Source organism: Terrapene carolina, unplaced genomic scaffold (assembly GCF_002925995.2).
Source record: "Terrapene carolina triunguis isolate 2854851 unplaced genomic scaffold, T_m_triunguis-2.0 Scaffold62, whole genome shotgun sequence".
NCBI lineage: Eukaryota > Metazoa > Chordata > Testudines > Emydidae > Terrapene > Terrapene triunguis.
The window spans coordinates 21256601-21284060 of NW_020664413.1; the positions used below are offsets into that span (position 1 = coordinate 21256601).

A 27460-nucleotide genomic window follows, 5' to 3' on the forward strand; every position below is an offset into this window, starting at 1 on the left:
AGCACCGGCTTCTGGAAACTGCATTTAACAAAATAGATTTATTTTTACCTATTTTTTTTTTTAAAAAGGAGCCACATGTATGAAGAGCTGAACAATAGCCCACGCAAGAGGCAGGAATGACAATGTGATGACAAGTCCAGCAGCAATACCCAGAATGCCAAGGATAAATCAGAAATTAAAGCTATTGTATGACAACTAGTAATACTTAGCATGGGATGTCTGCAAAATTTCCATATTTATTTTTAGTGGAGGAGAAAAGATGCTAGTTACACATGTGATTTTCATTTATTAAAGTATGTATTATACCAGCAGGTTTAAACAGGCTTAGATAGTAAATCTAGGCTCAGGAAAACTCTCTTTTACATAGCAGAACAAATCACATATACAACTGTGAAACTTTCACAAAGAAACCCAAAATCAGGCAAAATTCATCAGGCTTAGATAGTCATTATGAAGCACTCTACGGTGCAGAGAAGTTCAGCAGACCTCAGAGAGATTGCAGGAGGCCTGAAGACAGAGGTGGAGATTTAGGTCTTGATACAGGTAAGCACATTAGCAAACAGCAATTAAGTGAAATCAACAGAATGTAAGCATGTGTTTAAATGCTTTCCTGAATCAGGGCCTTACTTAGGATCATGAGTCCCCCTCTTAGCTTTGCGCTAAAGGGCCAGGACAGCAACAATGGGAACAAGGACATTTTGAGTCCCACTGCTGCAAAATGAAGCAAGAAAAGCAATGCTGAGAATGTGAAGAGGAGAAAAGAAGCATGATTGTGAATGGATGGTAATACACCTAGTGGCCGGGGACCTACCCTCTTGCCCCAAAGGACTTTAATGGCAGTCAAGGATGCTGGACACTTGTAGGTTTAGGATTTTAAGCGTCGTATGAAATTTTCAATACCTTTTTCAGGCACTAAAAGGCTAAATGTAAAGTATATCATGGAGGCACTTTTGTGCACACGACACATGCACTTACTGTTTCATAGAAATGTAGGGCTGGAAGGGACCTCAAAGGTCAGCAAGTCCATCTCCCCCACACTAAGGCAGGACTAAGTAGTTCTAGAGCATCCCTGAAAGATGTCTGTCTAACTAGTCCTTAAAATCCTTCAGTGAAGGGGATTCTACAGCAAGCCTGGGTAACCAGTTCCAGGGCTTAACCTTAGAGTTGAACATTTTCCCTTATATCTAACCTAAATTCCCCTTGCTGCAAATAAAGCTTCTTACTTCTTGTCCTGCCTTTGGTGAACATGGAAAACAATTGATCACCATCTCATCTATATAAAAGATTCAAAGAGGAATTCAAACAATGAAAATACTGGGTTTAGCTAAGCGCAGTTTTCCTTTAGGTTACTCAGAAAAGGAGTTGAATCCATTTCTCTCCTATTAAGTACATTTTCTGTATAATTTATTAAACGACTTCTCCCTCCGCCAGTATGTGGCCACTCTCAATACATGAAAAATATGCATCTCAGCAAGTGTGCACTAAGAGAGTAGACTGAAAAGAAAACAAAGTTGTTAGTCAGAAGAGCAACAAAACCAGGTTTCCTGGGTATCTTTACATTGCTATCATTTTAAATACTAAAGTGTGTATGTATATCATGGAGTCCCCTACGATCACACATAGCAATTCTTAATGTGAATAAAACATTCCTCAAAGCTCACTCATTCTTCAGTAACATGTGAACTTGGCAAATTCTCAGTGTTTTAGGGAAAATATAACAGTGCAAGTCATATTTTCCTGTGAGGTTAGATATACTTTCTACCTTTATTGCTGACTTTAAAAAAATCTAATTCTCATAAGGAATCTGGCAAGTGATGATATCTGGTACTTTTTCTATGTGCCACCATTTTGCAAATGTACTGAACTGAAGTTACAGTAAAAACATACAGTGATAAAAATAGTTACATTTTGATTAAAATTTATACTGTGGTAGACCCCAAAGAGCTCCAATCAGGAATGGAGCACCATTGTGTGTATGCAAATACAGGTAGACACAGTCCCTGTCCCAAAGAACTTTATTCACATAGCCATCTTGGATCCAAATAGCTGAATTTGCTTTACAAATATTAATTAAATCTCACAACTATCCTTTAAGGTAGATGAGTTTTATTATCCTAATTTTACAGCTGGGAAAACTGACACACAAAAAGTTAGGTAAGTAACTTTCCGAAGCTCATGCAGTATGTCGCAAGTTCTAGGTTCTGCTCCTCGTTTACTGTGAAATAATCAGGTCCTTGGTCTACCCACACAAGGGTCCTGCTTTTTGGGTTTCACAAGTTCTAGTGAACGTTACTGGTGGGTTTAATTTATGTGGTTTTGCAATCCCTCAGTTTTGCTTTGATTTTAGAGTTCTTTTAAACCCAAATATCGGAGGGTGCTCAGGACACTGGAGAAGGGTCTTTGTATCTTAAAACATTGGGCTCCAATATGTTGGAGTGCAGAACCAAGTCACCAAGGGGTTAATTGCAGTGTTTTTCATTCTTAAAATCTTCATTGGGACTTTATTTTATTAAAAAAAAAAAAAGACAAATGCCAAAATGTCAGTAATCTGTACAAAATAATTAATTTAACACAATGAGATCTATTCTACCATCAATTGAAAGAGAATTTATGCAGGTAATTCATTAATGTTAGTGAGAGTTTGGCAAGTAGATCCCCAGCATTTTGATGGGAAAAACAGATCCTGATATTCTTTTTAGAATGATAGATAGAGATATATAAAATACATGCTTGTCAGTGGCGAATATATGAACTCAAAAACAAATTCTGATCAACCAGGCCAATGGATATACCCCACTGAAATCATATTAGATCAGATCATTTTTCACACATTGCAAAACATGCAACAACCATTTCAATCATCATACTAAGAGAAATCAATAGATTTTTGCTTTCAGAGAGTAGCATTTCACATTTCAGCATCTCCAAATTATCAGCAACATACATCTCTTTTTGTGGTCTACTGCAGTATTTGTACTTCTAACAGGATATTGGCCATTTTCTTGTGAGGATCTACAAATCCTCATAAACAAAGACCAGTTTGAAAAAATTAAGAGCAAATCTGTGGACTGGAATGCACCCTATTTATAATAGGAACAAAAAGCTGGCAATGAAATATAAACCTAAATCACAGCAGAATGACCTACTTTAAGGCTTTTGCCAAAGAGACAGTGTTTTTAGACAGCTCCTCTGAAGTAGCGTCTTTATGTCTATGCCATCTGCAGATTTATTATTATGCCTAAAAAAACGAAAAGACCTACAGTATTCCTGAATGAAACTAAGCTTTGTCTATAGGAAAAACTCCAGTATTGTGGGCACCACACCCACACCTACTGATGTGGTCCAAGTTTTTTTCTTTAGAGCACCTAATTAAGAAACCCTGACTCATTTACATGGATACGTTTGATCTAAATTACACTCCAAACCGCACCAAATTAGGAGCATCTGTGAATGTGAAATGTTTGTTCCCTGTGACTGGTAAAACAGGGCCAGCTCTGGACAGCACATGTTCAAGTGACGAAAAATATTTCAGATGTAACATACTTCTCAGACCCACTTTTCCACTAATAATTCATAGTGAGTTAAACCAGTATCTCTGCTTCCACAATCATTTCAGACAGTGAAAAAGTGTCATCTTTTTTTTTTTTTAAGTGAGAAAAGAGGTAGACGACCACCTACTTTGTTTGTTGTCACCGATAAAAGGCCTTAGTACACCCACTGGCAGAAATGCAAATCTGCATAGCAATAGAGTGTTGTCACATACATAGTATCTCTTTGCAAGGCATTCAGAAATCCTGACCCGTGGTTGAAAGGGAAGTATTTTATGGATGACTGGCTATTGACCACAGCAAAGGCCTTTTAACTTGAAATAGCTTCTCATATTTGTTAACCAACAGTTTAATGCTGTCTAAAGGATCTGGTTGAGGACCTGGATGTCAGCTTGGTGAAATTTCACCATGCACACTGGGTAAACATTTAGGATTAAAGTCAATAGGCCAGATTCTTGCGTGTGGGTGCAGCCACTTTCTGCTGCATTATTGCTGTAATCTAATCCCACAACTGGAGAGTCTGTCCCCAGGAGGATCACACCAATGCAAAGGGGGAATCCTCCAGTGACAAAAACGCTTTTACTCCACTCTCCTGGCCACCTCTGCTGGTATAACAGAGAAAAAGGGGCATAGCTGTAGCAAAGGAGACTTTGGCATGACTGTGCTGACCTCTGGTTGCTGTTCTGGCCCCTTAGAGCAGTTAGTAACTGAGAAACTCAACCAGCCCTTATCTTTCTCTAAATTAAGTCAGGGAACCAGCTCTACACATGGTGGCCTAGGATCAGGGGCAGGCGGCTTTACGCCATCTTTGCAACTCCCAATTCCTGTTGTGTGCAGTTTGGCCAAACCTCAGGATTTGGTCCAGGGTGTTTTGACCTGCAGGGTTTGAAAGAAGGCATCCTTGCATTACAGTCAGCATTGTATTTTTGCTTCTTTCTTGCTCTATAAACAGTGCAAGTCACATAATATCAGTGAAATTTTGTTTATGGGAAATATAATAGCGTGCTATGGTTACATTTGAACTTAAATCCACATTCAGATAGCTAAGGATCCTCTTGCTTTCTAGTATGTTATATATGATGAAGGTTTACGTTCAAGACTTTAAGTAAAAAGGGGAGAAACTATATAAATAACACTTCTTTTGTCTGAAGAGATTTTAATACATTTGTCTGATCTACTGTTTTTGCAGTAGCTAGAATATAATTTGAATATATTAATATTTTCAGCAACTGTGCTCAGGGAGCACAGTTAATAACTTATGCATGGATACATAGATATACTTCAGACAGAGGTAATGTTTTTAGCCCTTATGTTGGTAATACTTAGAAACACACAATGAAAGAGCCTGTTCTTTCCTCCTCTTTGTTGTGGGCATGCATTGTGATGGTATGGAGCCAGTGTTCTTGCTGTTGTCTACACAGCCTGGATTCAATAAGCAGTTATATATGCATATTATGACAATGTGGTCAAGGAAACCAGATTTTTTTACCATACCTTCATGTGCCTGTATAGCATAAAATCTGGTGCTTATTTTTCTTCTCCTCGTTCAATATGTTAACATATTTATAATTTGATACAGGTTATGTTCATTTTATAATTAAAATTATAGAGTTAGATGAAAACCCAGCAAGATGTTACTAAATGGAAAATATTTATCTTTTCATACATTACCCATTATGATGCAATGTAAAGTCATAAATCTGTGGAATGGCTAACCCACAGCCGAGTGTATGATAGATGTATCCTCTCCTGTGTCACAAGTCCCAACAAGTTGCCTGTCTCAGAAGCTGGGATTTTTCCTTTACAGTTCTCACACCCAGCAGCTAGAAGGCACTGCTGCTGTTTTGTCAGAAGCTACCTGTCTCCTGCCCAGCACTTCTGTCAGTTGCTCCATTCCCAGCTCTGAGCCCTACAGGAGAGCTGTGGAGAAGGAGAAGAGCAGCCTGGAGAGAAGTACTCATCAGGGCGGTCTGCCCCACTCTGCTACTGCTAGAAACAGCCTCTGTCAGGGTAAAGGAAAAAGGAGGCTCCAGGGGGATAGAGAAAACCAAAAGTTTGGGAGGGAATGATGGAGAGAAGCTCTGCCTTGCATAGATGCTGCAGGCAGGAGTGGAAAGGGTCCTGCTGTTTCAGATAATCGTCTCACCGATAGCATGCTTATTCAGCCTGATTTCATACTCAGAATTTAGATGCTCTCGCCTTGCCCCCTCCCTACCATGGCATGTTGCTACACTGAGGGCTGTAAGACGGGTGGCATACAGCTGTTCTGGAACCTCTACGCCATCTGCAAACCCCTTTATGCTGGATATTCCTGAGCTGCTGGTTTTGTCAGCTATCTGTCCCTTGACACCTCTGGAGTGCCATAAAGGGGCTAAAGCAGAATACAGAATCTGAGCCCCTGTCTCCAGACAGGATTATGCTCCACATTATATTTACCATACATAAGACTATATGCTATCTAGTTTTACATTTTAGATAGATACTGGGTAATGTTGCACTGTCACAGAACTATGATCCGTACACTCTCCTAGTGACTGAATGGATCATTCTTTTCTGTACACTGGACTCAGATTACACTTGAATTAATATCTACTGTCCCTAAGAAATTTACAGTTATATCTAGCAGCTGGAAATAGTGCAGGGGCTGCCTGTACAAAACACATGCAGTTTGTATTTATCTGGCGACCAGCACAGTCACAGCCTAACTTAATCCTCCTCATTACTGAAATTCCTATTGATATTTCAGAAGAACTCCACATAGCAGATAAGTAGAGATCTGCAAGTCCAACCAGAGGGTCTTGAAAGACAAATAGGAGGAATATAAGGATCCAGAGTTGTCTTTTGGCTGAATTCATCTTTCCTCCAGGTCTGAGCTCAGTGCAAGGACCAAGGGGCGAGTGCAAAGAAAGCTCACTGTTTACAAGGAATTTAGGCCCAGATTTTTAAAGGTATTTAGGCATTGCTGCCCTTGGCATTGCAATGCCTAAGAGCCTAAAACTCATTTTTGAAAGGAATTTAGGCACTTAGGAGCCAAAATCCCATGAGCTGTTGATGGGATTTTTGCTCCTACGTGCCTAAATTCCTTTTGAAAATGAGATTTAGGCTCCTAAATCAGTTAGGCACTGCACCACTGAATGTAGTAACGCTTAAATAACTTAACAAATCTGGGCCTTAGAGACTATGAGAATGAACCATTAACCACTTTGGTACTGCCTAACTACACATTGGGCAAAGCACACCTGTAGTAGTATCCTGTATATCTGGAGTCTCCTCTTTCCACTGCGGACATTCCATTATCAGAGTGCTGCTGCCACACCCTAGCTGCAGCTGAGTACTCATTTAAAAGGTTAATAGAAATGACACAGCAACTCAGATATGGTGCACTTTAAGCCCCCTAGCCTACTACTATTCTAAGGAAATTTGCCTGAAAGCTGGCAGTGATTTGAGGAGTTTTTTCAAGTGTATCTGAAGGAGAGGTTACACAGAAACCTGCAACCTTCTAGCCAGCCATTTGACCCTGACCACACTGGAGGCTAAGCTCAGGGCCATGTAGGAATTAACATGGAAGTACCTCACTTTTGCATGTCCCCTAATCCAGGGGTTTGCTGGGGAGTAGTTCAGCCCCCAGCACATGTTAAACTGTTCTGTCTCCTAATTTGCACCCTGGCTGCAACAGTCACTATGGCCATTCTGGCCAGCATGTGGCAATGCCCTTGCCACACCCTCTTCTTGCTTCAGCAGGCCCATGTTATGCCCCCCTTATCCAGGAGCTCCTTTAGCCTATGGCGTAGAGTTGGCATAGCTGACTGTACACTGTCTGCAGCTTCCCCTATGCCAGGAAAACTCACCAGGGAGCTGCACTCCAGTGGCAAATCAGCCAGGTACTGTAGGTTTGGATTATCACAATTAGAAACAAATGTAATGCAAAAATAAGCCTTATTTCTTGATCACCTTCAGTTCTAGACATTCGCACAATTACAAACTCGTTGCCTAAACTAGTATTTAATGGGGCTGAGGCAGGAAGCCAGAAATTGTGAGTTTAGCATGACAGAAAATGAACAGTGGACATTTGTAGAGCATCTGAGGCAATTAGGATGGGTTCAGCCACGATCACATGACCCACTGTAACAATCCTGCAGAAAGATGGATAGTTGAACACCCAAGAGGGCCAATGAGCTACCCATATCCCATCTAAAACTGGGAAGACATGTAAACCTACACAACTTGCAGTTCCTACAAAAGGTGCATTCTACGGAGGTAGGATGCATGGAAAATACCCATTCCAGACATTTCATGCATTTAGTGCAATGGGCTACATATGTGCATAAAGAATAAATATCTAGCTAAGGTGAGTGGACAAGACAAAGTGTGAGTCGAAAAGACAATGCTGACATTATAAGTACATTGCTCATGAGGATGTGAAATGTAAATAAGTTTAAATAAATCAAAAACTCTGGGTGGCATGTATTCACTAGTGCATTTAAGAGATACCCTCATTCCATTCATATTTGATATCAGTGCTGAAGCAACTGTGATGCTGAGAGGCACATTAAAGCATCTTTCAAATCTGATACAATTTGTGGATGTATGTTGCACTACTACAGGGGCAGGCAAACGTTTTGGCCTGAGGGCCGCATTGGGTTTCATAAATTGTATGGAGGGCCGGTTAGGGGAGGGGGTCTTGGCCTGGCCCCCACCTCCTATCTGCCCCCCACAGGACTCCTGCCCCATCCAACCCCCCCGTTCCCTGATCGCCCCTCTGGGACTCCTGCCCCATCCACACATCCCTGCTCCCTGTCCCCTGACTGCCCCCAGACTCCCACCGCCCCATCCAACCCCTCCTCTCATTCCTGACGGCCCCCCCAGGATCCCTGCCCCATCCAACCACCCCTTCTCCCTGTCCCCTGACTGCCCCCGGAACCCTTGACCCTGACTGCCCCCCTGCCCCTGACTGCCCCCTGCCACCCCATCCAACCCCCCTCCTTCCTGACTGCTGCCCCAAGACCCCTGCCCCCATTCAACCCCTTATTCCCCCCCCAACTGCCCTGACCCCTATCCACACCCCCGCCCCCTGACCACCACCATGAACTCCCCTGCCCTCTATCCAACCGCCCCTGCTCCCTGCCCCCTTACTGTGCTGCCTGGAACACCGGTGGTTGGCAGCGCTACAGCCACGCTGCCCGGCTGGAGTAGGGCCACGCTGCCACCACCACCATGCAGCACAGAGACTGGGTCAGGCTGGGCTCTGCAGCTGCGCTGCCCCAGGAGCTCACAGCCCCGCCGCCCAGAGCATTGCACTGGCAGCGGAGCGAGCGGAGGCTGCGGGGAAGGGGGGACAGCAGAGGAGGAGCCGTAGTTTGCCCACCCCTGCACTAGTAACTTGTAGAGGGTTCACATATCATACTCAATCATTGCTCTTAGGCAGACCGATGTGCATAGACCTTCATCCTATCAACAAGAGAGGGAGACTGTAGGACAAAGATTTAGAGATGGGTCTTTGGTTTTATTTTTATTTTTTTGGTGGGGGGAACGACACACATTAGTGGGCCAATACACTGATGTTTTTCAGGTGTTGGAATCACTTTAAATGGCATACCCTATAGAGAACATATATATCTAGCAGTTCACAGAACGGGAAGTGCAGTTGTGCTATGACCATTGTGAAGCCATTCGCTGCCAACACTTCTTGATCGCAACTCCAAAGAACATCCCATGCCATATAGAACAGAAACATTTGTTCATGACACTAGATTAAAATTATGATTTATTGGCAGGATAAAGCTAAGTTCATCCTCAGAGATTTCAAGACTCATTGGAACAGATACATTTTCAAACAGGTTGCCTAAAGTTGAGCTTCCCAATGAGAAAATTTCAGCCAAATGACTCCATGTGGGCATTAAGTCAGAAACTGGACATTTTAGAAACATATTCTGGGTCCACATCTTTGCCCCCAATAGGATTATTGCAGCTTCAACACAAAAGGACCATGACTGCACACTGCAACAAGCTAAGGAATGGATAGCAATGGGAGTTTTGCAATTGACTTCAATTATCAGAGGGGTAGCCATGTTACTCTGTATCCACAAAAACAACGAGGAGTTCAGTGGCACCTTAAAGACTAACAGATTTATTTGGGCATAAACTTTTGTGAGTAAAAAACCCACTTCTGAAGAAGTTGTAATTGACTTCAATGGCATTTTCACCCAGGGGCTCGAGAGGTGATATATACAGGGCACTGCGAGGAGTATGGTGATGTGAAAGCAAAGATAAATACAAACCGAATGGTTCCTTGGGATACCTGTAGCCTGGCCAGGTATTCTTTGATGAGACAACACAGCCCTGCTGGGGAAACTACTATATAAAGCTGTGGTAGCGCAGTCAGCAGAGGATCTGCAGTAGCAATTAAATCTGTGTGAAGGGGTCACACTACCATTTCTAGTGTTTCTACATCTGGTATCCTGGGAGAAAATATGACTTTCTGAAGTGTAGCAGGGTGTCATTTGTTGCTGGCAACTTGAGAAAACTATTGGTAGCTGAACAGCAATGTTCATGGCCACTGAACTGCAAAGGGAAAAAAATGGGCTTTATGAGTATTTGTATCAGGCAGTATCATATCCCCCTCTCTATGTATGCCAAATCCATCTCCTTCCCCAGAGTTTGCAGTTGTTGGGAGAAGAGTAGAGCAGCTGAGAAGGTTAGTGATAGCACTGTCTGGCTGAAGCACTAAGCCTGCTATGAAGGATGAGGATTCTATTATTGTACACAATGCCAGGGGTTATAGCCGCTTTTTATTTTTCTCACCAGCATATTTAAAATAAACCATTCCAATTATGTGCAATTGTGTACAACCTTACTAGTTCATTTGCAGGCCCTTGTGCATGCTTTTCACGTTCTGTTTTGAACGTGTTGTCCAAAGGTGGCCATATGTGATGACTAGGAAAATGGACTAGGGGTCAGGAGATCTGGTATTTAGTTTCTGCATAGACTCATTGTGTGATTATGGAAATGTCACTTAGGGCTGGTCTACACTAGGGGAGGGATCGATCCAAGATACGCAACTTCAGCTACGCGAATAGCGTAGCTGAAGTCGAAGTATCTTGGATTGAATTACCTGGGGTCCACACAGCGCAGGATCGATGGCCGCGGCTCCCCCATTGACTGTGCTACCGCCGCTCGCTCTGGTGGAGTTCTGGAGTTGACGGTGAGCGCGTTCGGGGATCGATATATCGCGTCTTAACGAGACGCGATATATCGATCCCGGATAAATCGATTGCTACCCGCCGATACGGCGGGTAGTGAAGACGTACCCTTAGCATCTCAGACACTCAGTTTCCCCATTGGTAAAATGCAGATAATAATGCTAACCCCACCTTTGAGATCTATGGATGGACAGTTCTATACAAGTGCTGTATATTATTATTAGAGACAAAGTCCACAGCATAATGAAGAAATGTGTGCATTTTTGCTTGCTGACCTAATTTCTCCCCTCACTTTAAAATCTTCCATTAATTGTAATTAAGCTTAAAATTAAGCTAAAAGCAAACTCACAAAGCTAGCAAATTTGAGAACTTTTTTAAGTGAATTTGCTTGCTTGTCAAGCTTCCTCAAGCTTTCCCAGCTGTGTTTAAAAGTGTATTTCCAGGACAGATACATGCTGCAATAGTTCTGTTTCTGTAGGAAGCATCTAGTGTGAGCAGTATGTGACATGTGAGCTCAAACTCTACCTTGCTTGACTCACACTAGTACACAGCATTCCTCACAAAACAATCACAGTCCTTTTCTCGTCAATGATAGCCAGAAGCAGTTACAAGGGTGAAGGATATCTATCATGAAAAGTCCAGTGTCAATGTGTTCCCCCAATTTATTTACTGACCTTCAACACAACAGCCATACTCCTGACCCTCATGAGATGGAGCCTAAGGGGAAATGGCACTGAGCACCAATTCCATATCCTGTTGTTCTGTGGTCTAAATTAAGTGCTAATTAATTACCACTGGCATCTTTGGCATTGCTTGTCACATTGGATTTAGGATATCCTTTCACTGTTTAAACAAATAGCCCTATATCTCCGGATAAAATCCCAAGTGTTAAATATTTCCATTTCTTACAAATCTGTATTTAAAAAGTTGACAAATGTGTCTCAGGCCATTGCAGGTAGAATTCAAATAAAAGAAACAGGAATTGGTATTGTCAATTTTGATTAATAGTCCTTCATTAATAAACATCCTGTTATTCAGTTTCCACCTGCAGTTGCTGATGTTGCCTGGAATCAATTAACTCATATAATTTGATTTATTTTACAAAGACATTTTTGGATGTGCTGTGCTGATGATAAAGGTTCTATTTTTGCAGTTCTTGATTCAAGTGAGATTGTTACCGAACTGTTTTTATTTTTTCATGTTTCAAGGAAACGTGGCTTAAGGCATTCTTGAATTACAAAAATTAAACTAATTTAGAAACTTAAAGCCATATTCATATAAAAGTATCTGCTGCCTTCTGGGACATACAGACCCCAAAAGCTTATAGATCCTGGCACTAGGACAGGTTGAGCTATTTATAGGCTGGTCTGCTGTACTAGTCAATAATAAACTAAAAAATAACAGCTTCCAGAGGCAAAAGTTACAAAGCCAGTCAAGGATGTAGCGAGTAGAGCTATTCATATATTTGAGTCTGAATCTATTCTCTTCTGCATAGGTTCTTATACCACCTCCATCACCGTACTATCCAAGAACTACACCCACAAAGGGACTTAGACACCTAACTGCCACTTTAGGTCCCTGAGTCCATCATTTAGGTGCCACTGAGATCCTCAAAACCCCTGCTCAACTGCCACCTAAACCTGGAGGTGCCTAAATTTCTGCCAGTGGGCATGAACAAAGCTGCCCAAGTCCTGATGGTGCTGTTCAGCTCAGCGCCTGAGCCACAGCAGGATTCTCAAACTAGGGGTTCCCTCACCTGTGGGGGCCTGATCCAGTAGGCATCCTCAGAATATATGCCTAATGTGCACAAAAGGCTGCTCTCTCTGTAACCACTATCCCAATGGTTAGAGGGCTCAGCTGGGATGTAGGAGACCTAGGTTTAAATCTCTGTTCTGCCTGATTTGGAGCAGGGACCAGAACCCCAGTCTAAATACTAGACTATGGAGTCATTCTCACTCTGCTCCAATAAATATTTTAGAGACTCACCCCAAAATATCCAACCGTCTGCTGAGAAGGGCATTCACATGGGAGACCTGGGTTCAAGTCAGGCAGAATAGGGATTCCAACCTAGGTCTCCTACAGCACCACCACCAAGTGTAAGCCAGAAGAAGGCTCAACACTGAGGCTCCCAAGCAGAGAGAAGTGCCTCCCACATACCTGTGTTAGGTGCCTAGCTCCCTTTGAGGGGCAGGGCTTAGGGCCATCTCCCTCTTTCAGCATTTCCTACAAGCTATCCTAGTCAGTTCCCTGCTCAGTTTCCTGGCTTCTGTGAATCCCATTCTTAGGCACTTAACTCTCCCCATGCATTGTACTGGGAGCCTAGACTCTAAACTCAGGGTTGTGGATTCCACTAGGTGGAAGGGTGCCTAAAAGTTAGGCATTGCAATGTCTTAATTCCTTTTGTGGAGCTAGCCCCAAGTTTCTTCAAGGAGTGTATTAAGCAATGTGTCTAACATCTGTACACATGGTTTGTTCTCTCTCTCATCCTCTCCCCTATGGGGAAAATTGCATTCGCAGTGTTTTATTTTACTAGGGTTTTGGTTTGGGGTTTCTAAAGGTACACCCTGCTATTTGTTTATGTTAGAGAAGGCAGGTCAAAGATATGCACCTTGCACTTGGAGCAGTAGGTGGTGAGGTTTGGGAGGGTCCTTAATTCGAGGCGGAGTTTGTTCCACAAGCTTGGACCAGCTCCTCAGAAAGCTCTGCCTCCTGCACAGACTAGCTTTACACTAATGGCAGAATGTTCCATTGTGCTAAGATGATTAGCCCAAATGTGTTAGCTGTATCTCCTTCAAATATTAATCAGAACCGCTTTGTGCTCAGTCACAAATAATGAATTAAATACTGTACAAGCCAAATATAATAGATGATGTGCAAGTTTATCACTGGATAAAAATTGCAAGAGGCCCAGACTTAGTACGACTTCCAAGCCAAATCCTCTGGAGTGGGTCATTTCAAACTTAGGTGCCTAGGGAATTTTTCCTTTGAAAAACATAAGCACCGAGTGAGTTTAGGTGCCTACAGGGTTTGGCAGGAGTTTTGTGGATCACAATAGGGAATTGGGTGTCTAAATCTGGGTTTAGTCTCCTAAGTAGCTTTGTGGATTCCACCCTTAGTCTCTCTGGGTACGTGTACACTACAATTTAACACCCATGGCTGGCCCATGCTGGCTGACTCGGGCTCATGGGACTCAGCTAAGGGGCTGTTTAATTGTGGTATAGACGTTTGGGCTCAGCTGGAGCCCTGGCTCTGGTACGCGGTGAGGTGGGGAGAGTGAAATTTTGCAATACCTTCCTCTTAAACTCAGGGTAAAGCCAAATGGCCAGAATGAATGTCTTTCTCCAGCTTGCCTCCTGCTTGATCTTTGGGTCAAGTAGGAGCCTATCCTCAGATTTCATTTAGCCATTGTTTTGATTTCATGGTTCCATTGCAGTTTATCCAAGGAAGAACTCAAACCATAAGGTAGCTAGGGGGATACCCATTCCTTTTAGTGTCATTATCAGCTGCCCCATTACCATATATGGTAGTTGAATGAGCAGAGCTGAAAGCTATTTTGGAGAAGGAGGCAGCACCAAATTCCTATCTTGTGTCCCAGAGCCTCTGAAGAGAAGGGATTTCCCCAAAGAGTTGTGATTAGCATCTGCAGCTGCAGAGGGCAGGAAGCTATGACGTTTTTGTAGGCCAGGGAACCACTAAGCCTATTTGCAGCTAAAGCAAACCCTTAAGTATGTTTGAACTATTTCTGACCTCTGTTAGATAGCATATCACACACTATGACTTGGTTTCTCCATTACTGATCTTATATAGTTATTATTTTGACTTCAACATTTTGGAGCAAATAGGAATTTTAAGCACATTAGTATTTCAGGCTGGTGAAAAACAGTTTATAACTATATGAATCATTTTAGGTATTTCCTATAATCTCTGAATTATACATTCAAGCCACCTAGTACATTTTGAAAAGGGCATACGTTGTAATATAATATTTTGGCACTCCACTATAAAGTATAAATCTGAGATACTATGTACATATGCACAGAGAACCCCCCCAAAACATAGTATATAAAGTTAACAAACAGCAATCTAGAGATTCCCTTGATAGTGTTTGCATTTACTTAGCTTCATCAGCTAGTGAATACCACTGCACTGCACAAATCATCCATAAAGTACATAAATAATGAGGGTTTGTTTGCAATGATAAAATATTGAGAATCCCAATTTATTACTATATTTTAAATGTATCTCCATTGTACTGCAATGAGCTAACAGTTTAAACAAATTGGACTTATGGTATTGGTATCAAGGGCTCTATTATATTGATTACATTGGTAAATCTCTCAAGATGGGTTAAGTGGTGCATAGGCCTCGTACTAGCTGTCTGAACAGAATGAATTTCACCATTTGGGGTGAGTTGGGTCACCCTATAACTGACGTAGTCCCCTGAGAATGCAGATTATCCCTGAATGATTAATGTTGCCAATGTCTTAAAATGACTCCCAGAATCAAACTCCATACCTTGGTCATCCTTGTAATACCAAATAACACAACAGTGGTCATGAAAAATGGGTAACATTGCTGAGTGGAAGTAAGTTTGCAACAGAAAATAACTTTACTATAATATGCTGTATATCAGAAAAGTATGTACCAGAGGCTTTGACTAAAAAGGAAATGTAGTCACAGAAAACCTGATAGGCTATCTGTGCATCATTTGGTACATGTACTTCCTTCTTAATAGTTCACTACTAGGCTGCAAAAGCCCTGTCAAAATGTGCTTATATACACAGACATTATCACTTTGTAGGACGGCACTTTTATTATCAGGTTATTTTCCAGTACATTTGGCACAGTTAAGGTAAGTATATTAACTTTATTTCCGAATAAAGAAAACAAAGTTGTACTGAATGCCTCAGCCATTGTCAGTGAGTTAAGAACTGACAGGAGGTCCAAGTATTCAACCCTGACTGGTGCACAGTTTTCCCCTGGGACATCTGTTCTGATCCTACAATGCATCTGACTGGCATGGATGTAGAATTACTTTCAATAAAGATTTTATTTCAAGCTTGGATGATTTCTCCCCAAATATCTTGTCACTAAGGCAAAGTATATAATGCAATACCTGTTGTTATTTCTTTTTTTTTTACTTTTGCAAGTCAGCTTTTGCAGGGGGGAAGGAAAGTGTAAAATGCTCAGCTACGATCAATGCATCATAAAAATCAAAATTTAATATGTCAACACTGATTAAAAGAAATGCAATATGAACAATCAGGAAACTACTGTGTAAAGCCAACCCAAAAGCCTGCAACTGTAAAGCAAAGAGATCTGTTAACTAATGATATCCCTAATGCCAGCACACTCAGTATAGCAAGCAATTGAACCATTCCCATAACACAGGGGTGGGCAAACTTTTTGGCCAGAGGGCCACATCTGGGAATAGAAATTGTATGGCGGGCCATGAATGCTCATAAAATTGGGGTTGAGGTGCGGAAGGGGGTGAGGGCTCTGGTTGAGGGTGCGGGCTCTGGGGTGGGGCCAGAAATGAGTTCAGCGTGCGGAGAGGGGGAAGTGGGGTGTGGGGGGGAGGGCTCCGGCTGGGGGTGCGGGCTCTGGGGTGGGGCTGAGGATGAGGGGTTTGGGGTGCAGGAGAGTGCTCTGGGCTGGGAACAAGGGGTTCGGAGGGCAGGAGGGGGATCAGGGCTGGGGCACAGGGTTGGGGCACAGGAGGAGGTTCAGGGTGCAGGCTCCAGGTGGCGCTTACTTCAAGCGGCTCCCGGAAGCAGTGACATGTCCCTTCTCCGGCTCCTATGTGGAGGCGCAGCCAGGCGGCTCTGCCCTGTGCACAGGTGCTGCCCCTGCAGCTCCCATTGGCTGTGGTTCCCACTGGGGCGGGGGCAGCGTGCAGCGTGGAGCCCCCTGGCTGCCCCTATACATAGGAGCCGGAGGGGGCCATGCTGCTGCTTCCGGGAGCCGCATGGAGCATCCCCCAACCCTACTCCCCAGCTGGAGCGCCGGAGCAGAGCAAGCCCCAACCCCACTCCCCAGCAGTAGCTCAAGGGCCGGATTAAAACGGATCTGGCCTGCGGGCTGTAGTTTGCCCACCCCTCCCATAACAGGTTACTTCTGAAGCTAAGACGTTCCATTTCCATGTGCCTGACTACGTATAGGAAACAGATATTAGCTAATTTTGGAATATTTACTGGTAGAGTGAATCAATGGAATATGCAGTTTTTGACCCACTAAATGCGGTTATAGGAATTTACATATTGGCTCAGACCAATAGTCCATCTAGTCTAGTGATCTGTATTTGACAGTAGCCAGTACCAGTTTTCAGAAAAGATGCAAACCACTGCAATGGACAAGTAAATAATAATGTATCCATAGAGGAAGTTTCTTTCTAACTCCAGGGTTTTAGTGGCTGTCCCCATAAGAATAAGGAAGTATAATCACATATACATTTTTATCCCTCTCATGTAACGGTAGAGTTTTCATTATCCAGATACATCTTTAATCTTTTCTTGAATTCTGCCAAAGTCTTGGTCGCAATATCTTGTGTCAGCAAGTTCCATAGGTTAATTATGCATGTGCATAATTCTGTAGGTGAGCTATACTCTGCCCAGCTGAGAGATTACTTTTCTCCTTGTTTACTTTTGCTTACTCCTTGATTACTTTTCTCCACACTTTAGAAGAAGCTGTGATGCTCTTGACAACAATGCCCCCAGAGTAACAGTCTGTACTGGTGTAAATTTGTGTGGCTCCATTGCCTTCAGGGAATAGGGCAGGCATTACACCAGCTGAGGATCTATGTTTCAAAAGTGGAGCCATTTGTTTGTTCTAACTATTCTGATTGGTTTTGTTAATGTTCCATCATGTTGCTCTTTAGTCATATTATATTTTGCCCAGTCACTGCAAGAGTGGCAGAATCAGGCTGTTAAAATTAACTTTTTAATCTAATTTAAAATAAATAGTAAATAACATTGCCAAAATCAGTTTCTCCAAAAGCAGAGACGCCCTCCTCCCTCCAATATTTGAGTCAAGGTACAGGTTTCAGTAGCCATATAGGGCTGATGAAACAAAGTTGAACAGTTCTGATTCCATCTAATACACACTAGCCAACTCACTACAATATATAGTGAATTATCAATACTAAATAATTTCCTTTGGGAAAATGTAAACTGATTTACCTTTCTAGATTTTGATGTATGTTTCAGTAAGAACACTTTCCCATTTTAATCAGTGTCACCAATCTGAAAGATTTACCTGTTTCTTAGTCACTCACACTAAGTACCCTTCTTAACAGATGGTTTGTTTGAAGGGGTTGTCACACCCACCATGATTCCCAAACTTCAAAATCAAGAATGATTTTACAGCCGGTGTTTGAAAACTGTAAGTTTACATAGAACTGGAGAGCTATGTTCCCTATACAGTAATGACCTTAACTGTATAGTTGTCCTGCAGTCAATTACATCGCTTCCAGCTTCCAGTTACCATGGCAACAGCCAAAGCACACATTTTAAAAAGTATTTTTGCTTATATAGCTGTCCTTGATATTAGAGTTTTCCAATCAGATACTTTACTGTTTTAATACATCACTAATTCTTTTCATTATTAATAATAATGAGGAGATCTGTATTTTCAATATGAGTTTCTTTTGGCTTGCGATCTTAAAGACTATAAAACATTCTTTGAATTAGCAATTCAACTGACTTTTTGGAGGAAAAAAAAAACCTAGCACAGCATAAGGCTCAACAATTTTTTTGACGAGGTTCCAACATCTGTAGCACTGGATTATAGATTGTTTCTAAAATAATCTTAAATGGATGGATCATTGCTCCTTCCATTTGGGCTTGACAAAAAGTAGCTCTGGCATTTCCTTTCCCTTTTTATGTTGTCGGCTGTATATCACGTTTTCTGCTCTTGCCAAAAATGAATTCTTGCCCATTTTACCTTTTTTTTTAATAAACTGAATTTCACTTCACAACTACAGGAGTAATTTACACTGTGGATATAATACAGCAACCATAATTTCATTGATAAATAATATTTATTTTGAAAAAAAAAAGGTATAAAGACACAAGTCATAATTATTTTCCTCAGATTGTATTGAATTAAATAGCATTTAAAATTGCCTTTCAAATAAGAATTACATTTTTCTCTAGGTCTAGTTTATATCAGACCATTTAAACAATTTATAATTGTTTATAACTCAGACCAGGCTGATAAGTAGTTCGTATTTTTGGTGATGATACTCACAAGTCAGCAATACAGCCACTATAATACAAAAAAGTTTCTACTTCAGATTTTATTATTCATTAATCTTACATTAGTGCCAAGAGGTCCATCTAAAATGAGTGCTGGCCATGCCATGTTCTGTACACAAACATAGTGAGAGACAGGCACTGCCCCAAAGCACATAAGAATGGCTATACTAGATCAGACCAATGGGCCAGCTAGTCCAGTATCCTGTCTTCTGACAGTTGCCAGTGCCAGATGCTTCCGAGGGAATGAATAGAACAGGACAGGACAATAATCCAGTGATTATTAATCCAGTCCAAGCTTCTGGCAGTCAGAGGTTTAGGGACACCCAGATCATGGGGTTGTGTCCCTAGCCATGTTGAGTAATAGCTATTGATGGGACTATCCTCCATGAACTTAGTTTTCTGTTTTGAACCCGTTAATATTTTTGGCCTTCACAACATCTCCTGGCAATAAATTCCACGAGTTGACTGTGTGTTGCATGAAGCAGGATTTCCTTATGTTTGTTGTAAACCTGCTACCCCAGTTCTTGTGTTATGTGAAGGGGTAAATAACACTTCTCCATTTACTTTCTCCACACCATTCATGATTTTATAGACCTCTATTATATCTCTCTTCTTTGTCTGTTTTTTAAGATGAACAGACCCAGTCTTTTTAATCTCTCCTCAGATGGAAGATGTTCCATACCCATAGTCATTTCTGTTGCCCTTTTCTGTACCTTTTCCGATTCTAATATATCTTTTATGAATTGGGGTGACCAAAACTGCACACAGTATTTCAGGTGTGGGCGTACTATGGCTTTATAAAGTGGCATTATAACATTTTCTTTCTTATTATCTAGCCTTTTCCTAATGGTTCCCAACATTCTGTAGATTTCTTTTATTGCCGCTGCAGACTGAGTGGATATTCTGAGAGAACTATCCACAATGACTGAATTTACAATCTACAGAAGCAAGACAGACAAACCATGGGCAGGGAAAGAGAGATTCAGAGAGGTAAAGTGATTTACCCAAGGTCACACAGCAGGTCTGTGAGAGAGTTTGAAATAAAACTCAAGTTTCCTGACGTGTGGTCCAGTGCCCCTGTCCACCAGACCATACGATTATGACACCACTAGTTATTTATGTAGGCCTCAAACGGATCTTTGTGTTCAGGGGATGTGGCCCAGGAAGAGCACAGGGAGTCATTCTGCCTTACAGAGACAGTATTCCTTCCTGGGCATTTGGATGCAGCACTTCTGCTACTACACACCTTAAGAGGTTGCAATATACTATCCCCTATGTGTGGTCTGCAACTGTGGGCTGATGCCATTGGGGACTGAGCCAGGGCGGGAGCGGTACTTAAATATTCAGGGCTAGATAGATAAAAGAGACTGAGGCTCAGCATGGCAATGCCTAATGTTTAGGCATCCTACCGCCAAGTGGAATCCACAACCCCAAGTTAGGTACCCAGGCACCTATGCAATTCATGGGGAGAGTTAGGTGGCTAAGAATGGGATTCACAAAAGCTAGCACCCTGAGCAGGAAACCATCTAAGGTAGCCAATAGCAAATGCCGAGGAGAGGGGTGTGACCTAAGCCTCGTCTGTCAAAGAGACTTAGGCACCTAAGTCCAGGTCAGAGAGAGATGCCTGTCACCACTCAGGATTCACAGCTGTGAACCCTCTCCTGAAGTCAGATGCCCAAGCCCTTTTTCACAAAAAAGGGGGATGGGGTGTTTTACCCTTTATATTCTTTAGCCCAGTGGTTAGAGCACTCACTGAGGATGTAGGCGACCTGGGATCAGATTTCCCCTGCCTCCCCTGTCTGTGTTGAACATAGGTCTTCCTTATTACAGGTGAGTGTCTTAGCTTCAGGGTTATAGGGTACCCTGGGGTAGGGCACTTTTTTGAAGCTGTTCCACTTTGTATGACTAATTAAATATTCATTGGGCCAGAGAAAAAGTAAGAATGACTTTAAAACCCAGTGGTTAGGACACTGCTCTGGGGTGTGAAAGACCCAAGTTCATCTCTCTGTCCAGTGAATTGTTAAGTATTTTATACTATACAGAATAGCTTCAATAGTAGAAGTTCAAAGAGCCCTTCCTATTATATCCTATAGCCCAGTGGTTAGGATACTTGCTTCCCCTGAGGGAAACCTGTCTTCAAGTTGCTGCTCCACATTGGTCAGAGGCTGGGATATGCTGGGTAAGTGGTCTAACCACTGGACAAAAGTTATAAGGGGAGTTCCAGCTCCGTCTCCATCCACACTTGTTGGTGCAAGGTCCAATCTGGTAGGCGGCCTCTGACCATACCTACCGGATTGGGCCCACAGGGAAGAAGGCAAGGCAATGCCTAGTTTAGGGATCCCACTAGGGCTTAGATGTGAGGTATGCACCCCGCCATCAGAACTTAGCTGGAAGTCCACATGCTCAGTAGGCACCCTGGGGACTATATTAATGGAAATGTAGGCACCAAAGGAATTTAGGTGCTTACAGGATTACCATGGGTTTTGATGATTTAGGCACCTAAGTAGCAGTTAGGTGCCCAAATCCATTTTGTGGATCTAGCCCTGAGTTACCTCTCCCAACAACCTACATGTCTATTTAAAGCCCATTGCAAATCAGTGAAAGTCTTTCCAGTGGCTACATTGGGCTTTGGATTAAGCCATAAAGCCCAGGTCCTCAAAAGTATTTGATATCAATTGGAGTTAGGTGCTTAAATACCTTTAAGTGGCTGGGCTTGTGGTCTTCTCTCTTCATGCCATTGTCTTCTCCCTACCATTCTTTCCTCCCAGCCAATTAGATATTTTCTTCAACCCCATTCCTACCTCAGCCCAACTCTCCTCTCTCTTCAAATAACTACTCAGTTTCCTTTCTACCTCAAACTTTTTCTCTCCGAACACCATTGGTGATAGTCACATCACGTGGTGATGCCTCATCACTTACCCCTCCCCCGACACTCATCCTCCCATTCATCCCCCCCAGCTCCTCGGCCTGCCCACCACATTTAGCCTCTGTCATTCCACACAACTCACGCACTTCAGTCACCTCACCACCACCATTGACCCACACTCCACTTATTTGCTGTTACTCTCTGACCCCCTCCCCACCTCATTTATCCTCTCATTCACTCCCTCTTCACTGCTCCACTTCCTATCTCACTGCCTCTCAGTCCAGCCAAAATCATCGTCCTTGCCCATGACTTGGAATATGTTACTCCCTGCTCAAATCTCTACCCTGGCTACCACTAACCTGTCAAAGCACATGTAAAATTCTTGTCCTTACTATAGAGACTCTGCACATCTCTATCCCTGCCTAGAACTCTGCTCTTGATTCTTCTCACACCCTACCTCACCCCTTTGCTCCCACAAGGATGGCAGCCTGCCAGAATGGTGCAAAGTAGCCTCCTTAAGGCCAAGGATCTGGCTCTGGCTTTTCATGACTTACAGCAACAAACAATGTTGGCACTTAAGAAATAATAATTGGCTTAGAAATTTACTAGGTTAGAAGCCAGTATTGTAGCTTGTTCCTTCATGTGAACATTAGTGTTTAGCTTTGCATATTTGGGGGATGATTTCATATTTTAATAATAGGCATATCATCTCACTCGATAACTACAGTAAGCGCTAGAATGCTTACCTTTCAAAATATACACCATAGACATATTGCACATGACTTTTTCCTGGGTGAAATGGATCCTCATATCTTTGCTAATATAATTTTGTGTACACTGAGCTTGCAAAGATTACTTATGCATGTAATTTTTATCATATGAGAAGTCCAGATGAAGTCATTGGGACTATTCATGTGCTTAAAGTTAAGCACATGAACAAATAAATCTTTGTGGGATCAGGGCCTTATTAATCACCTGACAACTGCTTGAGTGGTATTAGGAAAAAATGTTTGTAGCAATAAATAACTAGGATAAAATGTATGACAGTGATCAGATGCTCACACTTACTCAATTGGCACCAAAGCTATTAACAAGTAGTTTTTCTTCCTAACTTCTGAGACATTCTGAACCCCTCCCTGAGAAGAACAATGCTATGTTAACATTGCCATAGTGGAAAATATAATGTATTCTTTTTTCATTTATAATAAAGATGTTATATTTTAAGAAACTAATAAGATGTTCTGATTAGTGCCATATGGAGAGTGCTTTGTGTAATGGACACCACAGCTACACATATGAGACAGAACTACAGTAATGCTTCCTATTTATACATGCGAAAAACCCTAAATGAGTGTTTGTGTTTAGGGAATGTGGTAAACTACAAGATTGGCAGGGTTCCACTACAAAATAGTCTTCACTGCATGACCCACCCACTAACAGGAGAGAAATCTTTCTCTAAGGGATGGAATAGATGATGTCTCATGCAGCTTTTGCCACTGTTAGTATAGCTTACTGTAGCTTCTGCAAAAAGTATTTAGAAACAGAAGAATTTGTGCTTTTTTAATTTTTAGTATTTTTAAAAGATACGTCTGATGAAGGAAAGAGAGAGAATAGTACTTTTTCCCCAAAATGTTCACTCTGATTCTTAAGCCACTTCTTTCAGAATGACAAAAAGTCTTAAAACTACTCTGTTGTAAAGTGTTCATAAATGAAAAGCAGATCAGTGCATATTTAAGTTTTGAAGGTACCTTTAGTCTGCATTCATGGGTAGGGGCTGACTATAATTTATTCTATTAAAAATGCATATATTAGACTCTTTCCACTCTACTACATTTTACATATTTTTAAAGAAAACAGATTTCTATTCACTGGGGTTCTCCAGGAAAGAATATCTGACATGTTGGAGTTTTGCTTTCATAAGGACTGTTCCAAAGCCCACTGAAGTCAATTGGAGTCTTTCCATTAACCTCATTAGGCTTTGGGGCTAACCCCTAGTGTAAGTTACAGTTCTTAAGTAGTTCTTTAAAAGACTATTCCACTCTCTGACTAGACAGTATTTTTCAAGATTATAGGCCAAGTCCTCAAGTGGTGTAAATCCATTGAGTGATGTGGAACTACGCTAATTTGCATCATGTGAGGATCTGGCCCAGTGGGCCAAATTTTCAGAAATGGTGACCTAAACTTTATCCACTAAATCTATGTTGTTCTTAAATCAGACTGCTTGATCCTTAAAGTCTTCTCTGTAGGGATGCATGATTATCAACATTTAATATTAATATTGTAGCCAACAGCTTCATAAATTATATGGAAAACCAATATGTCTAATGCTGTAATCCTGAGCATTATTTTCCAAAGTCTTTAATTAAGATGGAGGGTCTTATTTTCTTTTAGGAAGCCTTATGTCAGGATAGACATGTCACACAGACTGATATATTTTACCCTTCTTCTCAAAGTATCTTTTCATTCCTGGACCTCTTAGGTAACTGGGTTGAGATTGGCAGAAGTGGCAAAGTTTCATGTGGTCTTTCATTTAATTTTTCCATGCACACCAACACTGCACCAGTACAGGAACTTGTGCTAACAGAAGTAGCTAGGTTCCTTCCAGGAGCACCCCCCCCCCCCCAACAAATCTGACTGTCTCCCAAGCCTCAGGGCCTGATATTCATTCCCAGTGTCTAAATGCACATAATGGGATAGTGTGCATCCAGCCATGAGTGCACACAAACAAAAAATAAAGGGACTACATAAAGTAGTTGTGTAATTGTGCACTCCTACCCGAGTACTGAAATTCAGGGCCTAGATCTCAACCCAATAAAGGTCTTGCTATCTACATATAAATTTGCTTTCCATCATTTGTCATGTTGCCAGAAGTTATCAACTCCTGTTCTCGCCCTACTTTTTTGGGGGGGCGGGGGGGGATAATTTAACCAAAAAAAACATTACTGATAGGAGAATCAATAAAATGTGTTTCTCTGCTTCAAATGCAACAGTGCCTTCTTTGACATCCCTCATCTTTAACCAATTCTTTCCTTTTGTCAACAGGATAGCAGCCAAGGAATCCGTGAATCTTATGACAACACAAAGCTTAGGAATTGTATTTGGACCAACACTCCTTAGACCTGAAAAGGAGACAGGGAACATGGCAGTACACATGCTGTACCAAAACCAGATAGTTGAACTTATGTTAAGTGAGTACAATAAGATCTTCAGCTCTGAGGAAGACTGACAGACAGGGCCTGTTATTGAAAATGTTCACATCTGTCTTGATGTCTAATATTTTTACATTTCTGTAAACATATTTCTGAAATATTTCTTTTTCTTTCAAGTGACAGATGCCTCATTTTGTGAAAACTTAATGATGATTTTGTGTTTAATTTTCAAACATTGGAATAAAAAATACTGTCAACATTTGCTATATGTATTCTACATTAACCCTTTGAGAGTTTCATTCTGCTAAAACTCCAGGGCTCATTTTTCATCCCATTATTTTCAAGATGGGTATATCGAATATGGTCAAAAACATAGGAAGGGCTGCTTACCAGCATATACAATGGCACATCAAGATAAACAGTAATGCAGGTTAATGGTTTTAAAAATATATTAAAAGCAATTAAATTGAAACAGACATATTTCATCATTCATAACCAATTTTTGGTGTAAATATAACATACCTTTTCCCTTTGATGTACAGTGAAAGTTATGGAAACATGCTGAATAGTAATTTTTCCCCTAGCAAAAGTGACAGTTCCAAACAGTTTCCAATGAATATGTTTAAAGAGAGAGAAAGAGAGCAAATTGCACTTATTGCAGTATTATAAACATTCTGTCTAAAAAATTAAACACAAAATTAAAGCCTAGACATTTTGTCCTTAAATGCTGTACATGAAATTTAGAAATTGCATGACTGCTCATTTTTAATGTAACATCCATTTTGATTCTTCATCACATTGTACATCTTCCCGCTTTCCCTAGCTATGTCATGTTATGTAGAATTTTTATTATGCTCCTGAGGATGCTTTATTGGTGAACTACATTAAATTCATCTAGAAAGAACTTTAAAAAAAGCCTTTTTATATGCCCTTAGGATTACTTGGCTAGACTTGAATCAATTTATGCATTTGATGGTTAGTTTCAGTTGTCATGGATAAACAAAAGGGTAACTGTCTAGAATATATCAAATATTGTTTTATTTTGAAATGTATGTTTCCAGCTATAAACATCTTCTACCCTGTTTTGTAAAAGTATTCTGCTGATAAAATGTACACTTATGTTTGACAGCTTTTTAATCAAGTTCAAAGAGAATAAATAAAACTAATCCAGTGTGGTAAAGAGTCTGTCTGGTTATCGATTTTTCATAAAATGAAAAATAAACCATGTAAATAAAATGTGTGAAACAAAGATCTAGAAGCAAATATTTAAAGCAATTAAAGACCCCAAAACACAGGATTAATGCATAGATCTGCTGTTCATGAGAGATATGTCTCAAGTATCACCCCTAACAGGTCAGGAATTATGCTGGCTTTGTTCAACAGCATTTTACAAAATACCAAGTTGTTAAGCAGAAGAGGTTGCTCCTTAGAGTGATCATCTATGAGAATAAATGTATAATGATGGTGCTGCATCATTAAATAAGCACAGCAACATACCAGGTACTGTTTATAGGACTGGAAGAATGATGGTCAGAAACTCAGTGTATTCCTTAATAAACACCATTCACATTACAGCCCCATGGGTGTTCACAGTCACTGAAGTAATTCCCAGTATTGTCAGCAGTGAAATGTTCATATGTTACTTGGAGCCTGTAAGAGTCAGAAGAAGTTATTCTTAAAAATACAAACAAAAGCTTTCCCTGGAGCATAGAGGTTTCCCTTAACTGTGTGGATATGAAGTCTGCACAAGCCTCAATTTGGTGATTCCTGACTTTAAAAGGTAGCCCTGTAATGTCTGCAGCGCTATCTGTGTAACTACTCATCTGGGTCCCAACCCTTTAGTATCTGAATGGGGCAGAGTCTGTCCCTTCCTATTAGACCTTGCCGTGGATCGAAGCAAGGATGCCTTTGTAATCAGTGCACTCATATGTGACATTGCACAAGATTCCATTTTTATCCCCCATCCCATTTAACAGCCACATGAATCCACTGGGGGAAATTATTGACTCAAATGCCAACCACACTCAAACATTCAGCTCCATAGCCCCATGCCTACTTGAGAGCAGCTCCTCAGGATGAAAAGCTGCTGTCGCTGAAACCAGCAAGACAGAGATAACAGTGGAAAGAGAAGAACGTTTGAAGTCATGACGACAACTCTGACTTCACCCTCTACTGAAGGAGTTTGTTCTCAATTAATCAAGTAAGTTCACAGCTTTGTGGTCCTAAAAGGACTCCTGGATAGATATGGCTACAGCTTCCAAAACACCTTCTTCATCAGTGGCTGGCCAGGAGGCTGGAGCAAATACTGTCATCTTATAATCTGGCCACAATGATCCAGGTCTTCATGTCCTCCAGGCTGGATTACAAATCACTGGGCCTAGTTCTCCACTGCTTTGCTCCTTGGGCTGTCATTTAACACTGTGTAAGTGGATACAAAGCCCCT

The 27460-nt window shown here is 41.4% G+C and overlaps 1 protein-coding gene across 1 annotated transcript in view; it reads left to right on the forward strand.

The window, feature by feature from the left end:
• ARHGAP15 (Rho GTPase activating protein 15) overlaps window positions 1–26146 on the forward strand; it is a 418305-nt gene extending 392159 nt beyond the window's left edge. Inside the window, exon 14 of the mRNA XM_029910511.1 lies at window positions 24911–26146. Within this exon, the coding sequence (XP_029766371.1) occupies window positions 24911–25094 (184 nt within the window). The 3' untranslated portion in view covers window positions 25095–26146. The remainder of the gene's footprint in view (window positions 1–24910) is intronic.
• The last annotated feature ends 1314 nt before the right edge of the window (window positions 26147–27460 follow it).